The sequence below is a fragment of the Phoca vitulina genome, unplaced genomic scaffold (genome assembly GCF_004348235.1).
Source record: "Phoca vitulina isolate PV1807 unplaced genomic scaffold, GSC_HSeal_1.0 scaffold52, whole genome shotgun sequence".
In the NCBI taxonomy this organism is placed as follows: Eukaryota; Metazoa; Chordata; class Mammalia; order Carnivora; family Phocidae; genus Phoca; species Phoca vitulina.
In genome coordinates, this window is record NW_022589755.1 from 8,281,486 (window position 1) to 8,295,913 (window position 14,428).

General features: G+C 56.0%; 1 protein-coding gene across 4 annotated transcripts in view; it reads left to right on the forward strand.

The window, feature by feature from the left end:
• The window catches only part of ZC3H4 (zinc finger CCCH-type containing 4), a 41,489-nt gene that overhangs the window by 22,043 nt on the left and 5,018 nt on the right, over window positions 1-14,428 (forward strand). For all 4 annotated transcript variants that reach the window (XM_032388270.1, XM_032388271.1, XM_032388272.1 and 1 more), the window contains 8 exons: window positions 70-166; window positions 281-420; window positions 992-1,099; window positions 2,608-2,719; window positions 3,326-3,435; window positions 10,410-10,774; window positions 10,977-11,320; window positions 14,092-14,343. In XM_032388270.1, the coding sequence (XP_032244161.1) occupies window positions 70-166; window positions 281-420; window positions 992-1,099; window positions 2,608-2,719; window positions 3,326-3,435; window positions 10,410-10,774; window positions 10,977-11,320; window positions 14,092-14,343 (1,528 nt within the window). The remainder of the gene's footprint in view (window positions 1-69; window positions 167-280; window positions 421-991; window positions 1,100-2,607; window positions 2,720-3,325; window positions 3,436-10,409; window positions 10,775-10,976; window positions 11,321-14,091; window positions 14,344-14,428) is intronic.

Consider the following 14,428-nt stretch of genomic DNA (forward strand, 5'->3'; position numbering starts at 1 on the left):
TACAGTTAGGGACAGTGTTACTTGTTCCCCGTATGAGATTGGCCTTCTTTCCTTCTTCGGGAATCCCAGTATGGAGAAAGTGAGGAGCCAATGGGAGATGAGGACTATGACGAATATTCCAAGGAGCTGAACCAGTACCGCCGGTCCAAGGATGGCCGAGGACGAGGTGGGCAGGGGGCCCAGGAGGTGACGAGTTGGGGGGCGTACACTCCTTCCAGCAGCTGCTGAATTTGGGTCCTGGGGAGAAGCAGCAGGTGAATGCCATCTCTCTCCTCTGCAGGGTTAAGTCGAGGCCGTGGCCGGGGTTCCCGAGGTCGAGGGAAAGGGATGGGCCGGGGTCGCGGGCGAGGTGGCAGCCGAGGAGGAATGAACAAGGGCGGAATGAACGATGACGAAGACTTCTATGATGAGGACATGGGCGTGAGTTGACTCTTCATTTGGATCTAATGTTTAGCCGGGGCCCCCTTCTTGGATTTTTTTTTTGCCTCGAATGAGTTGGCCTCAGAGGCTAGTCCTGTCCTCCTGCTTCCATCAGCTGTTCTCTATGGGCTGATGAGTACTACTCATCTCTTACGGGGAGGGGGCTGTGCTGCCTGTGAGACCCTGTTTTTAAAACCACATCTATGTAGCACCTGAGTCTCTGCGGTGGGGAAGGTTCCAGGTGACCCAGGTAGCCTGGAGAGTTTTATAGCAAGACACGCATACTGCGTCTAGGAGGTGAGTGTGTTCCCGCACCGGTGTGTGGTGCTCTTCAGGTGCCAGCGCTCCGTACCACGGGGCTCAGACCCCGCACAGCCTCGGTGGTGGAGGTAACCTGCTGTTCGCTGCTCCTGTTACGTGAAGACGCTTCTGTCGAGGGAATGCTCAGCCCCGCCAGCCACCTTCTGTTCCTGTCAATCCCTTAGAACCTGTCTCTACCAGTCTGCATCGTTCCCCCCCCCAGCCTTTCCTTTTCATCCCCCTTTACGCTCACACTCTGTGTTCCTAACAGGACGGTGGCGGGAGCTACCGGAGGAGTGACCATGACAAGCCCCACCAGCAGTCTGACAAGAAAGGCAAAGTCATCTGCAAATACTTCGTGGAAGGGCGGTGTACATGGGTAAGGGGCCAGTTAAAGTACCTGGGTGCTGGAGCCCGGCAGCAACCTCACAGAGGATGCTCGGGCCTCTGGGAATGTTCTAGAGACCACACTAATTGGGGACAGTGGTCAGGTGAGGGTGGAAGTGATTGACTACCAAGAGATGGTTGGGAAGACTCTGGTCTTTTCTCAGACTGAGGAGCCAGAGCATGATGACACGTCTGGGTGGTTTTTTGATGTTTTTGTTGGTTTGGGGGGCCAAAATTATCAGCCAGTCCAAATGGCCTCAAATGTATTAAGATCGATACTGATACCAAAGATGTAATATGTCTTCGTTAAATTATTGAACTTTAATGTCGGAGAGGGAATTATTAAGCTATCCGGATAGTAGAGGTGGGAGAACCAGACCAGCCTTGAATTTCACAGCAGAGTTCAATACCAGAAGCTGGGCCAATGACCACAGAGTTTCTGAGGGCATAACCTGGTGGGAGTTCAGCCAGCCAGCTTTTTATTCAAGTACGATGGCAGTGGACAGATCCTGGCACACACATGCCCAGGAAACACTGCACCCGGGTATAGGCCTTAGAAAAAACACGTATGTGAAACAAACGTATGCATATATAAGATGCTCCTCGTTATAGTCGCAATTTGTGTTATTTTAAGAAGTTTGTAATACACCCGAAGACGGATGAGTATCCGTTCCCGGGAGTAAGGGGAACAGCTATACAGAACAGTTTCTATATTGTTCACCGGGGTTTGTGTCCTCTGAGTGTGTCTGACTTTGGCTGATAGAAAATTGAGCTCCGCTAGTGTAAACACTCAGACATTGTTCCTCTGAAGGAGGCTGGTGCCCTGGTCACTGGCACTCTGGGGAACTTCCTACTTTAAGAATGTCCGCCGTCTTTGAGCGCGTGTCGTTTGTCCTCATGGTTCCATAGTGGCTGCTGTGCCTCTGGGCGTCCCATCTAAGGGCTAAGAGGAAGGATGGGTGAAGGGATTTTTTCTTTTAGTTGAGGCAGCATTGTCCTCCCTTGGGGACTTTGGCCTACATTTCATTGGCCAGGACTCCCCGGGGCCTACATTTCATTGGCCAGGACTTCCCGGGAGGCTGGGGAATGTACCTGTCCAGCTGGGCACATTCTTCCCAAACAAAATGGAGGTTGTGTTAGGAAGAAAGAAGCCTGGGGCTGGATACTGGCCACCATGCGGCACATCGTGAAAAATAGTGGGTGAGAGGAGGGAGAACGGGGAGAGGAAGAGAGATGTGCTCAGGGGCAGCGAGTGGAGCCTGGAGGAATGGGGTTGTGGGCAGGGGAGGCAGGGCCCAAGAGAAGGGAGCGCACCCCTGTCAGAACTTTCCAGTTGGTGGGAAACTATGTCATTGAGCCCCGCCCTTCCCTGTGGGGTATTTGTCTGTCATTGGTCCTCTGTGCTTCAGCCAGGACAGAGTAGTACCTCCTATTGCAGGTGGGCATCCGGGAGGGCTTACTGGGCCCCACCCCCTTACCTTTTCCTTGCTTCTTTTCCAGGGAGACCACTGTAATTTTAGCCACGACATCGAGCTACCAAAGAAGCGAGAACTGTGCAAGTTTTACATCACCGGGTTCTGTGCCAGAGCCGAGAACTGCCCCTACATGCACGATATCCTCTGGCACTCATCTCTGTTGGGATGCCGGGCTCACACCTCCTCCCTCCTCCCTGCCGACAGCGGCTGACCTTCACTGTGTGCGCGCTCCCCGTGCCAGCGCTGGGCCGAGCTTTCGGCGTGTCTTGGTCTCCTTGAACCCTCATATCTGTCGTGTGGCAGAGCCGCTGTCCCTGTCCTGAGGATGAGGAAGTGGACGCACATGTGGTCCATGGTTTCTTTACACAGACTCTCAAGACTAGCTGTACCTCTTGTCTGTTACCTTCCTGAGACTTTTCCAGTGGGCTGTGTAACCTTGGGCACATCATTGACCTTTATTATTCCTGCTGAGTGAGGATCTGTAGACAACAGGCCCCACAGCCAGTGTGGTGGGGCGGGAAGCCCTCCAGAGTAGGAGTCTAGGAGTCTCTAGAACTGGGGTCTCAACTCGGGTCTGCTGCCAGCCCACTGTGCAACCCCAAGCTGTGCAACCCGAGGCCGGGCACTTTACCTCTGTGGGTTTCCATGTCTCATCGCCAAGACAAAGGGGGTTGGATTCTGCCCTGTGCGGGGGTGGGGTTGGGGTCCAGGAGCCTATGCTTTTGCCTTAACATGCCGTGAACGTGATTTTCCCTGTAAGTTGTACCACACGACCGGGAACTGCATTAATGGTGATGACTGCATGTTCTCCCATGACCCCCTGACTGAGGAGACCAGAGAGCTCTTGGATAAGGTAATGTTGGTGGGAACGTGGGGCCACACAGCTGCCTCCAGGGGAACCAGTGGGCGTGCCTGCCCTTGACCTGGTGTGACCACTGTCCGCCTGGCTTCTGTGCGGGACCAGACTTCCCACCTGCCTTGATCAGGAGCTGGGCTGTTTTAGGGAGGGAGTAAGGGCTGCATTCTTTTCTGCAGGGAGAATTGAGGTCCTCGTGCCTGTATCTTCTCTCCGGCCAGGGCAGTTTTCGGGGGGGGGGGGGGGGGGATGCTACACAAAAGGAATGCTGCCTGCGAGCAAGGTAGTTATCTTTTATTTTATTTATTTATTTTTAAAAGATTTATTTATTTTTAGCAAGAATGAGAGAGTACATGAGAGGGGGAGGGTTAGAGGGAAAAGCAGGCTCCTCGCTGAGCTGGGAGCCCGATGCGGGACTCGATCCAGGGACTCCAGGATCATGACCTGAGCCGAAGGCAGTAGCTTAACCAACTGAGCCACCCAGGCGCCCCAAGGTAGCTATCTTTTAGAGAGCCCATGACGCACAGGGAGGAGGATGAGATTTGGGTGGGTTGTATTTTGATGGAAATGTCAAACGTTTCCTCCCGAGGCTTAAGGATTCTATGACAGGGAGATTGGAGGTTCTCGGGAGGGAGAGATCTCTCCGGTACAATGTGAGGCCTTCCTCCCCAGTCAGCTCTAAACTCATCCTGATATCTGTCGTTCTCCCTGAAGAGTCATGAGGACTCCAGGGGCCCCCAGTTCTTGTCCTCGGGTTCCTAAGATACATGCAGGGGGAACCGGTGAGAAAGAACACAGGTCCTTCCAGATGAAGGCTTTCTGCCTTCTGGTGCACAGAAGGTTTGAGGGATTGGCCGGTGTTTTGAGAATGGCAAGGATTGAGTCTATGAGTAGCACGTGGGGCAGTTTCAGGAGTCCGTCAGTGACTGCCCTGTTACAGCTGTGGCCCAGGCCACCCTGGGGGTCAGGGGGAAGCCTTGCACAGGCAGAGTGAGAAAAGACCTGCTGCTCATTTGCAGTGCGGTGGGAAACATTCTCTTACCAGGCCCTCTGGGGAACTTAGTACCCTAGGAATAGGGTTTCCTATCTAGTAGATCTCTAGAGTCTGGTGATCTGACAGGGTAGAGGGGAAGATTGGTGGCTTCCTTTCTCACGTGGAGAGCCGAACAGTAGCTGGCTGAGCACTGCCCCCTGCTGGAGGTTTAGAGTTGGCGTTCAAAACCGGTGCCGTCCAGGTAGGAACACAGCCAAGGCCCGTATGTGATCTAAATTTTTTAGTAGCTTCGTTAAAGTAGAAAGAAACCAGTGAAATTAAGTTCAAACAGTATATGTGATTTAATCTGGTATATTCGTATTCAAAGTATTATTTCAGCAAGTAATGAAAGTTAAGACATTTTGTGTTATTATTATTACTATTATTTTTGCTACCATGTTTTTGGAATCTGGTGCTTATTTTCTACTTAGAGCCCATATTAGTTTGGACTGGCTGCATTTCGAGCGTCAGTAGCCACACGTGGCCAGTGACCACCACCTTGGTCAGCCCAGCTCTAGACGCCCTTGTAAAAACCCGAAGCAAACCAGGATGGCACATTTCAGCTTCCAGTTACAAATGTTTTTAAAGCATCAGTATCCTCCCCGATCTAAAAGCAAATCTCAGTAGGTGAAAAATGAGTGTTGAACCTGGAAGAAAACCATACCGGAATTGAATCTCGGTGGTCAGAAAGGGAAACGGAGGATACATTCTGAGAAGGACCTAGGTTAACCCTGATGAAGGCATCCGGTCAGCGCTCATGCTGCAGCTTGTCGGCCAGGGCTGGGGCCTGGGGCTTCGGGGCGGCCCCCGGGTGCAGGCTGTGATGCCACTGACCCCTGGGCCTCGGCCAGCCTCTCCCGAAAAGTCTGTCTCTTCTTCCTTCCTTCCTTCAGCTCTGTTTTCCCACTTTGCGGAGACATTTCTGTCTGTGCACACGTTGGTTTCCAGCCATCCATTCTAGGTTTGGAAGCGTGTTTGCTTCTCCACCCAGAGTCATCTGTTAGCAATTTGCTGTATTTGCTTTGTCACGTCCTCTCATTTTATTTTACATATGCGTGTGCCCTTGAACTTTGAGAGTCAGTTGCACACATTTTGGTTCTTTACTCTTAAATCTTTCCTTATACTTCTCTTTTTTATAGTCAGGTTTGTCAAGGTATGGTTTGTATCTAGTAAAATCCCCGTTTAATGTAAAGTTCTGTGAGCTTGACAAACAGAGTCTTGTAGGTGCCCCAACATCTAGATAGAGGAAATTCACTCCTCCATCACCCCCAAAACTGTGCCCCTATTGAGTCAACGCCTCCCCATTCTCTAGCCTCCGCAACCACTGACCCGTTTTCTGTCCCTATAGTTTGCATTTTCAAGAATGTTCTCTGAGTAGGTTTATACAGTATATAGCCTTTTTTTTTTAAGATTTTATTTTTTTATTTGTCAGAGAGAGAGAAAGTGAGCACAAGCAGAGGGAGCGGCAGGCTCCCCACTGAGTAAGGAGCCCGATGCGGGGCTCGATCCCAGGACCTTGGGACCATGACCTGAGGTGAAGGCAGACGCTTAACCGTCTGAGCCACCCAGGCGGCCCTACAGTATGTAGCTTTTAAACATACATGTGTGTATGTAATCTTCGGAGTCTGGTTTTTTTCACTTGCCATAATGCATTTAGAATTCACGTTGTTGAGAATAGTTCGTAGCTGTTTGCTGCTGAGTAGTACTCTGTTGTGTGGATGATCTAAGTTTGTCTAGTTACCAGCTGAAGAAGATCTGGATTGTTTCCAGTTTAGGGCAGAAACAGGATTTTTAGCCAACTGATACAAACGGATTTCTTTGGCCTGATGAGTCTTGGCTCACACGCCTTTGCGTGTCTGCAGGCGTTGACAGTCCTTTTCTGTTGAGAGGTCGCCTTGACTTTTGGAAACTTTGGGCATCAGTCAGGATCTGTCCTGGTAGAGGAGGGCCCTGGTTGTCTCATCTGATGAGAGGGAACAGGGAGCGCTTGTCCTCGCGGGTGGAGAGGCCTGGGAACGGATTAACAGGAGGTCTGGAGCAGACGTGCCCCTCTCCGAGCCTCTGGGCAAGGGCTGCACAGACAGTTTGGGTTCAGCTTTTCTGGTGGGAATGTTGTTTTAATGTGTTTCATGTGTCACTGTCTTGACCTTAAATGCGGGTCAGTCTCTGCTCTCACAGCGACACGCGTGGCCCAGGGTGGGAGGAGGTGGGTAAAGAGGTGAGCTCGGGGAGCCGGTCTGGGTCCTGAGCTGGGGTCTGAGTGAGGGACGAGGGAAGCGAAGTCCTGGGGGTGGGGGCGTGTCCTCGCTCTGGCCAGCAGGCTGTGCGCGGAGACTCCTGCCGGGCGTGGGCAGGGCCCGCGGAGGTCAGAGCTTGGGGGAGGCCCGCTCACCGGGCGGCGGCAGCACCCTTACCGAGAGCAGCCCGTGGGCGAGAGCTCCGGTCCGTCCCGTTAATCGTGCATTCGTTAAGTGCCCGGTGTGTGCTGAGCACCGTCCGGTGCTGGCAAACCGCAGCGAACACGTCGCCGTAGCCTCGCTCCCGGGGCTGGTTGGTCTAAAGAGGAAAGGGACGTTGGCTGGGGTGTTTCCGGCTGGCGCGTGGTACAGAGAAGCGTGGTCACGACAGGCAGGCCTGGTCTCGGAGGCCAGCAGGGGCAGGTGTCAGGAGGCCCCCTGAAGGAAGAGCCGCCCTAGGGCAGCAGAGGAGGCCACACTGGCAGGCGGGATGGAGCAGGGCCTTCTGGGTGTGAGCTTGGGAGGCGAAGCGAGTGTGGCCCTTTCAGTGGCCAGAGCTGCCGCCCCCTCCACAGCAGGGGAGGAAGTTGTGGTCAAGGTTGTTCCTGTTTAATGAAGTATAACCTTGTTAGGTTTTGTCTTCTACCTGAGGGCATCGAGTTGCTGTTGATGGAAGGATCTAGTGGTGCAGAGGCGTGGCTTTGTTTGTGATTGATGTTTGCTCTGTCGGTGCGCAGAGAGTGGTGGGAGAGACTAGAGACTACCTGGGGAGGCAGGGGCAGAGTCCCGGCCAGAGGCAGCAGGGCCCAGGATGGAGGGTGAGGGCGTGGAGGGCAGGTGAGGCACTCAGGAGGTCCAGGTAGTAGCTTGGGAACAGTGTGTGGGAGTGGGACCCTGATCCTGGTTGGGGCTCGGTAAGTAGAGGGGCCATCATTCACAAGACCCCCCTCTTATGGCCGGTGGAGGAGGAGAAGGCACGTGGACTGAAGCATGACAGGGCAGAGCGGCTTCACAGATAGATGGGTCTGGTCGCCTCCACTCGCACCTGGCAGTAACTGAAGGCTTGAGGGTGGGTGGGTCCTCGGGGCCTGGGAGGGGGAGGCCAAGGCGAGGCGGTGTGCAGGGGAGACCCCTTCCCCCACTTGAGAAGAACACCAAATAGCAGAGCCAGGCTAGCCAAAGCCTTGACTCTTTGTGCCCCCAGGCGCCCCGACCCCCTCACCTGTCCCATCCTCCTCTGTCCTGATGTTAACGAGGGAGAGCCATTCTCTGGAGTCCAGGGAATGCAGAGGGGGATGCATTTGTTTGTCATCTTTGCTCGCTGATCCAGCAAATGTGCGGCAGTGCCTAGCTTCTGCCGGGCACTGTCCTGGGCATTGCGGACGCAGTGGTGAGGAGATGAATCCAGTACCCCGGCAGATCCTGATTATGCGCTAGGATTGGGGCGCTGGCGGGAACGTGCAGGGAGCCCAGAGGCACTCTGACAGGTTGACTTTCAGAGGCTCGGTGAGGAGATGACCCCTGGCCGGCCCCTAGGGTGAGTGACGGGAAGTAAAGAGTGAGAGAAGCACGTGCTGAACAAGGGTGTCGGTCCCGGCAGCAGCTGCATGCTCGGGTGAGGAACCAGAAGGGGCTGAGGGGCCAGTTCGCTGGGCAGGAAGCGAGCAGAACATGGGGGCAGTGAAGCACACGGGGCCTGCACCTGCTTGGCTCCCCACTGAGAGCAGTGCTGAAAGACACTGCTGGTTCCGCCGTGTCTCCCACACAGCTCTGGGCACGTGTTAAATGTGCTTCCAGTTCAGTAGGTGCCTCTGTGCTCCTGGGTCACACGCAGACTGCACCTAGAGTAGCAGGGCTCTAAGGGACAAAGGTTTCTGTTGATCGGTTGTCCAAGTATTCTAGCACTCTCGGACCCTGCTATCCCCGGGTGCAGATACTGTTCCTGACGGTGAGGGGAGACAAAAGCCAGGACCCGCCTGACGCCCTCCTAGAGGCCCTGCTCCCACCACCTGCACTCCCGCCACCCTGGGTGCAGGAGCAGGGTGTGGTCTTGTGTAGTGCTGAGGCTGAGATGCTGGGGTGGGACATCTCCAAGCCCCAGCTTAGGATGCACCAAGGTGTCTGTGCTGAGGTCCCTAAGATGACCCAGGCCTAGTTCGATGGCCTGGGACCAAGCGGGTAGCCACCATGGGCAAAGGCTGGAGAAACCAGGCACCATCTTCCAAGAGTCTTCACCCCGTGCAGTCACGAGGGCCGTGCTTAACTCCTCAGGTTGTGACAGCACTTGGGGAATGTCCTCGACTGGGGGTGCGTGATGGAGGCTCGGTCAGTGCCCACGGTGGTGCCTGCCTGGCATGGACCAAAATTCCAGAATCCCAGAAGGAGATGTGGTGTGTTTCAGCAGAAAGCGCATTGTTTGTATAAACAGTTTAGGCACAGTGAGCACCTTTTATTAGTCAGGGAATAGTAGGGGGCCCCTCCCCCCAAAATCCAGGTTCCCAGACACCAGGCCCAGACCAAGGTTGCAAGCAGTCCTTCCAAGAAAAGCAGTCAAGACTGCTGTGTTAACTTTTCTGCACGGGATCCTAATTGGTGAGACATTCTGCTCAAATAGTTCATCTACCCTGTACCCTGCTCTGTGCTGGGCCCCAGGCATGAAATAGTCCCGCCCTTACAGAGTTGATAGCCATTGGGTGAACCAGGAATCAACTGGAACACAGCTACACATAAAATCTTACAGAGCTCGGGCAGTGCTTTGAAGGGTGCTGATGGTATTCCAGCAGTGAACACAGGAGATCAGGACAGTCACACTGAGTTGACCTTTAGTAAGAGATCCCACCATTTGGGGGACACAGAGCCACCGTTAGGAATAGAGGGAAAGACACCCAGGAAGAAAGCTGGTCCCAGCCCGGGCGCCGCAGGGGAGAGAGCTCAGCTGTCCGTGGGCCTGGCACGGGGCTGGGTCCTCAGGGTCGAGGAGTCCGGGGCGTCATGGAAGCAAAAGAAGCCGAGGGGTGCAGCCCTGTCCTCTCCAGACATCCAGCCCTGCTGTCGGGCCCTGCGGCTCAGGGTAGGGATTCGGGGTCTGATTACAAGTATAGTGAGAGGCCCTTACAATCCAAACAGGACAGTGGCATATTAGTCAGCCGGGAAATAGGCAACAACACGCTACAGCGCGTGTAAACCTGGCAAGCGTGCTGAGGGAAAGAAGCCAGTCACAAAAGGCCGCACGGCGTATGCTGCTGCTTGCGTGAACTGTCCAGAATAGGCAGACCGTGGAGATGGCAAGCAGATGAGTGGTTGCCAGGGCCTGGGGGGGGGTGACGGCTAACGGGTAGGGGGCCTTCTTTTGGGGTGATGGGAAAGTTCTGGAACTAGGTCCAGGTGGTGGTTGTGTAACTTCATGACTGTACTTAATACCATTGAACTGCTTAAAAGGGGAAAACTATACTTTTTGTGTTGTGTGTGTTTTGCTGCAAACAGGAGTGGCCCCCCTGCCAGAGGGTCACAGAGTGGATGCGGCAGCGGCGTGGGATGATGATTTTTGTGCCAAAGAGGCTTTGTGCTCCTTGACTTTATGCTTGTGAGGGCCCCAGGGTCCTTGTGTTTTTGGGTTTTCCTCAGAAAATTCGGCTCCCCACGTGGGAAGCGCCTTCCCTGACTCCTCCCGATCCTCTCTCTCCCTCTGTTCTCCCCCGCAGATGTTGGCTGACGATGCAGAAGCGGGCGCCGAGGACGAGAAGGAAGTAGAGGAACTGAAGAAGCAGGGCATCAACCCCCTGCCCAAGCCACCCCCAGGCGTGGGCCTCCTGCCCACCCCTCCTCGGCCCCCCGGCCCCCCGGCCCCGACTTCTCCCAATGGCAGGCCCATGCAGGGCGGCCCCCCACCCCCACCCCCACCCCCGCCCCCGCCCCCCGGGCCCCCCCAGATGCCCATGCCAGTGCACGAGCCACTGTCGCCCCAGCAGCTGCAGCAGCAGCAGGACATGTACAACAAGAAGATCCCCTCCTTGTTTGAGATCGTGGTGCGGCCCACGGGCCAGCTGGCTGAGAAGTTGGGCGTGAGGTGAGTGCCCTGGGCCCCCAGAGTCAGGCTGCTGGAGTGGCTCTGGCCTTAGCCAGGCTCCCCTGTGCCGGGGGCCTGTCACTGTGAGCCTGGTCTGGAGCCCTCAGGGACCAACCACGTGGACACGTCCGTGTCTCCTCAACGGCATGGCCGCCATTCTTGCTCTGCAGCCCTTCTCATGGGCACCATTTCTTCCTCCTAGGTTCCCTGGACCCGGAGGACCCCCAGGGCCAATGGGCCCTGGGCCCAATATGGGCCCCCCGGGGCCAATGGGGGGCCCAATGCATCCTGACATGCATCCCGACATGCATCCCGACATGCACCCGGACATGCACCCCGACATGCACCCCGACATGCCGATGGGCCCTGGCATGAACCCTGGCCCGCCCATGGGACCCGGTGGCCCCCCAATGATGCCCTATGGTCCTGGAGACTCCCCACATTCTGGAATGATGCCCCCCATCCCGCCATCCCAGAACTTCTATGAAAACTTTTACCAGCAGCAGGAGGGCATGGAGATGGAGCCGGGACTCATCGGGGACGCAGGTACGCAGGCCGGGGTTGGGGGGCTGGGGGGCCACTGCGGTGGCACTGGGGAACGTAGGGAAAACTTGGGTTTTCTCCTCTGTCCGAGTCTTTTCAGCGCATGAATCCAACTCCATCTCTGTCCTGTGAGTGGTTGCACGTTTTCAGTGACGGGGGGTTCACTACCCTGTTGATGTTGAAAGGAGTCTCGTGATATTATCGGTGTAATTTATTTAACGTCTTACACATTTTGCTGGGTGCGCCTGGAATCGGGACCATGGGAAGTCAGAGGGGCGGGTGTAGAGTGGTGCTGGGCTCTGAGGCGGAAGCACCCTCTCCAGAGCGGCCTCCTTCCAGACGGTTCTCGGCTTGGAGCTGCCGGTGTCGGCCTTGTGCCTCTGCTTGTTCTGTCCCGACTGACCGTCTTCCTTCCTTCTTTCCTTCCTTCCTTATTCAAACAAGAACGTGTGTTGGTAACGACTCAGACATGTGCCGGTCAGGGTGGTCGGCCGACCGTGCCGCAGCCGGGGAGGGTCCTGTGCAGCCTTGGGGGCAGGGGGGCGCTGCCCCGGGGCTGCTGTGGGCCTCGCCTCAGCCACACTGTAGTTGAGGGAGCCAGACGGAAACGCATAAGTGAGCGCGTAAGCTCGTTTCAGCATTGATCATTTCTCGAGAACGTCCGGCGGAGTGTTTGTGGCAGAGGGTCGGTACCGCGGGGGGACAGTCAGCAGAGGCCCCCTTGAGAAGGGCTGTGAAGGCAAGGAGGCCAAGGTGCAGAGCCCCCCGCCCGGCGGCTCAGGTGAGAAGAGCAGAGGCGGCTGTGTGGCTTGGAGAGGGAAGGCGGGGGAGAGAAGTCCCTGCGTGGGACTTGGACAGCCCCGGCGAGGTGGCCTCGTGGGAAGAATGGTAGGGTACAGGCAGAGGCATTCGAGGGTGACGGATAGTGGGCTGCAGTGGATTCAGGAAGTTTCTGGGGCGCTGTGGAGCCTTCTGGGCAGAGGCGGCTGCGACGGGGCAGGAGGAAGCAGGGCCGGGCTTCGTGGTGTGGAGATGGCGCCGGGGGCCAGCGTTCTCGTACACGCGTCCTAAGGCGGGAAGGAGCAGATGGGGCAGAGTCACTGGGTGGAGGCTCCCGCCGTCCCCTTGCCGGGAAGTCCTGCCGGGGAGAGGCAGGTTGCAGTTGGCTGGGGAGCACCCCTGCTCTGGCCGCCCTGTTAAGCAAAAGACTCCCATTTGACAGCCGTGTGGAAATCTGGAGGGGCTTCAGGGAGACTACCTGGGAGTGGGTGGCGTCTGGGTGGTGTCGGCGCCATGAGAGCAGGTGTTTGGGGCAAGGAGCAGGAGCTTTAGAGACAGAGGTGACATGTTCTCAAGTGAGGAGGGCAGGCTGTGTGAGAGGGGGTGCCGTGGTTCCCATGGTCCCCCTGTCTTTCCTAAATGTATGTAAAATGTACGTGGAAAAAGGTCTGGGTGTGGAGGAAAAGCAAGTCCGTGAAGCTGTTAACAGTAGGCATGTCTAGAGTAATTGGCTCTAATTCCCGTATCAGGATCGCTCAGTGGTTTTTACTGTGTTCACAGTCGTGCAGCCTTCGAGGGATATGCTCTGGGCCGTGCAGGGGGCCTGGGGCCGTGGTTCGCGGAGCTGCGGAGCTCTGCGCTGGGGCGCCGCATAGCGGAGGCTTGCTCACCAAGTTCACGTGTCCCTGAAGTTCAGGGGCTAGGAGGAGGTGACCTTTCACTTTCCGCTTTACGTGCTTCGTGGATGAAATACTGACAAATCATTTTCACTCCTTAACTTAAATTACGACACTGGCCACCTTCAGACGCGCAGTAGCCCCATGGAGGATAGTGGTGGCCGAGTCGCACGGTGCAGATGCAGAGCATTTCCTCACTGCAGAACATCCTGTGGGGGGGGGGCAGCGCCGACTAGATATCGTCTGTCTCAACGCGCGCGCGCGCAGTCTCCACGTGCGGCAGTGTTGCTCCCTGACCTTGGCTTGGATGTGGGTGGAGTTTGGGGAGGTCAGCAGCTGATGCCAGGCACCTGCCCGCCCTCAGGAGTGAAGGCAGACCCTTCAGCCTTGTGCTTCCTAGACGCCGTGTAGGAGGAGCGCCCCCCCGCCCTTAAATGCAGCAGCATGCTCAGGAACGGGTGCGGAGCTTGGGAACCCGTAAAGGAGGGAGGAGAAGGAATCAGCCAGGAGCCTCTGGCTAGACGTGTGGCCATAGCCACAGTTTGGTTATTTCCTTCTGTTTATAAGTCAGTTCACTGTGGTTGAGCTCGTATTACGAGCTCACTATGAGATGCAGTGTTTTTCTTTTCTGGTTATTTCAAAGAAACCGTAAAATGAACACTCATTGCCAGTAATGAGAAGAAATCAGAAGCATGTGGGGTCAAAAGTGAAAGATGCTTCAGCCCTCTCTCCCGAATCTCATTCCTAGAGGGACTGTTTTCTGTCTGTCTTCAAAGCCTTTTCTTTGCATTTTATAAACATCTGTATGACGTTGCGTCCTGTTTTCACTTCATGAGCATTTGCCCACATCACTAAATCGTGCTGTGAACCCCATTTTCAGTGGTTGCATCCTGGGTGGGGATACCCTCATTGGCCACTCCGTTCCCTTCTGTTGGGCTTTCTGTGGGGACCGTCCTGGGGAGGGTAGGAAGGGACGGGCTGCACATCGTCACCCATCACCACTGGGGGGTGGTTCACCAGTGAAGGGCACAGAGGGGGGTTGGAGTTGGCGCCGTGAGGCCCTTCCCGACATGAACCCTCGGTTCTTCCCTGCCACAGAGGACTACGGGCACTACGAAGAGCTGCCGGGGGAGCCTGGGGAGCACCTCTTCCCCGAGCACCCTCTGGAGCCCGACAGCTTCTCTGAGGGAGGGCCCCCAGGCCGGCCGAAGCCGGGCGCCGGTGTCCCCGACTTCCTGCCCTCAGCCCAGAGGGCCCTGTACCTGAGGATCCAGCAGAAGCAGCAGGAGGAGGAGGAGAGAGCGAGGAGGCTGGCTGAGAGCAGCAAGCAGGACCGGGAGAATGAGGAAGGCATGTGTCCTCCCCAGGGGCAGGGGCTTCCCCTGACAGGCACAGGCCCCCCCAGGCCACTGTGCAGTGGAGAGGTGGGGAATGC